The sequence below is a fragment of the Volvox carteri genome (genome assembly GCF_000143455.1).
Source record: "Volvox carteri f. nagariensis unplaced genomic scaffold VOLCAscaffold_409, whole genome shotgun sequence".
In the NCBI taxonomy this organism is placed as follows: Eukaryota; Viridiplantae; Chlorophyta; class Chlorophyceae; order Chlamydomonadales; family Volvocaceae; genus Volvox; species Volvox carteri.
In genome coordinates this window covers 8,541-9,484 of record NW_003307938.1, presented here as the reverse complement: position 1 = coordinate 9,484, position 944 = coordinate 8,541, and the positions used below count along the sequence as shown (strand labels likewise).

The window sequence follows — 944 nt, the reverse complement described above, 5'->3', positions numbered from 1 at the left end:
GCACCTGCATCTGCATCGCGGCGGGCACTGCCTCCGGCCCGTCCTTCATCTCCACCAGTCCCCAGTAAGCGCGCTGCCAGTGACGTGCGAGCTGTCGAGCTTCCCGGCAGGCCCTTTGGGCCTTCCGGTACTTTTCCCGGTACTTCTCCAGCTCCGAAACCAAAAGACGGATTTCCTGGGCTGACAGTGCACAGCTACCGTCATCACCGTCCTCAACGTGAACGACTCCACAGTCCTTGGCGGCGACGGCAGCGACGGTGGTGAGTGCTCCATCCTGACATGCGGCCGCATGGGAGTCGTCTGGTTTCGGAGCCGTTAGTACCGCGGGCGGAGGGTTTGCGGCCTCCCCCTCCTCCTCCTCATCACCCTCCGGCAGCGGCGGCGCTGGCGGAGAACAGCGCCGCTGCCGTGGGCTACGCACCGCCGTATCGGCGGCGTCAGCGGCGGCGGCCTGTAGCTCCCGCAGCTGCTGCTGCATGCATTGAACCTGCTGCTGCAGAGCCTGGAGGGGCGGGGGGGAGCGGGAGGTGGGGGGAAGACCCGAACCACGAGCGCGTCAAGCTGATACCAAGGAAAGACTGCTGCGGCAGAAGGAAGGAAGGCATAACCAAGGAGGGAGGGGGTCGTGTTCCTGTCGACCCCGAACACGAGTAAAATATCCAAAATCCGTAAAATCGTAGAATCCAAAACAGGCGACAGCCCCACCTGGTTACTAGCTCGAAGCTCCTGGGCGGTACGGCGATACGTCATCAGGCGCTGAAGGTCGGCTTGCAGGGCCTTATTCTGAGGAGGGGAGGGCGGCGGCAATAACGGGGGAAGGAAGGCGGGAGAGGACTGGGCGGGGGGCGGGGTGAAAGACGACGACGGGGAGATTTTCGAAAGATTCCCCGACCCCCCCGTCGCCCGCCCTGACCCGGCAGGGCGTCTGGGGCCTGCATGAGCAA

At 64.4% G+C, this 944-nt stretch overlaps 1 protein-coding gene across 1 annotated transcript; it reads right to left on the bottom strand.

The window, feature by feature from the left end:
• Positions 1 to 4: 4 nt before the first annotated feature.
• VOLCADRAFT_101148 (uncharacterized protein) lies at positions 5 to 750 on the bottom strand (the record flags this gene model as incomplete). Its single annotated transcript, XM_002959600.1, has 2 exons — positions 5 to 502; positions 706 to 750. Coding segments are annotated over 2 exons (543 nt in total), but the record flags the coding sequence as incomplete, so codon positions are not given.
• Positions 751 to 944: the final 194 nt, after the last annotated feature.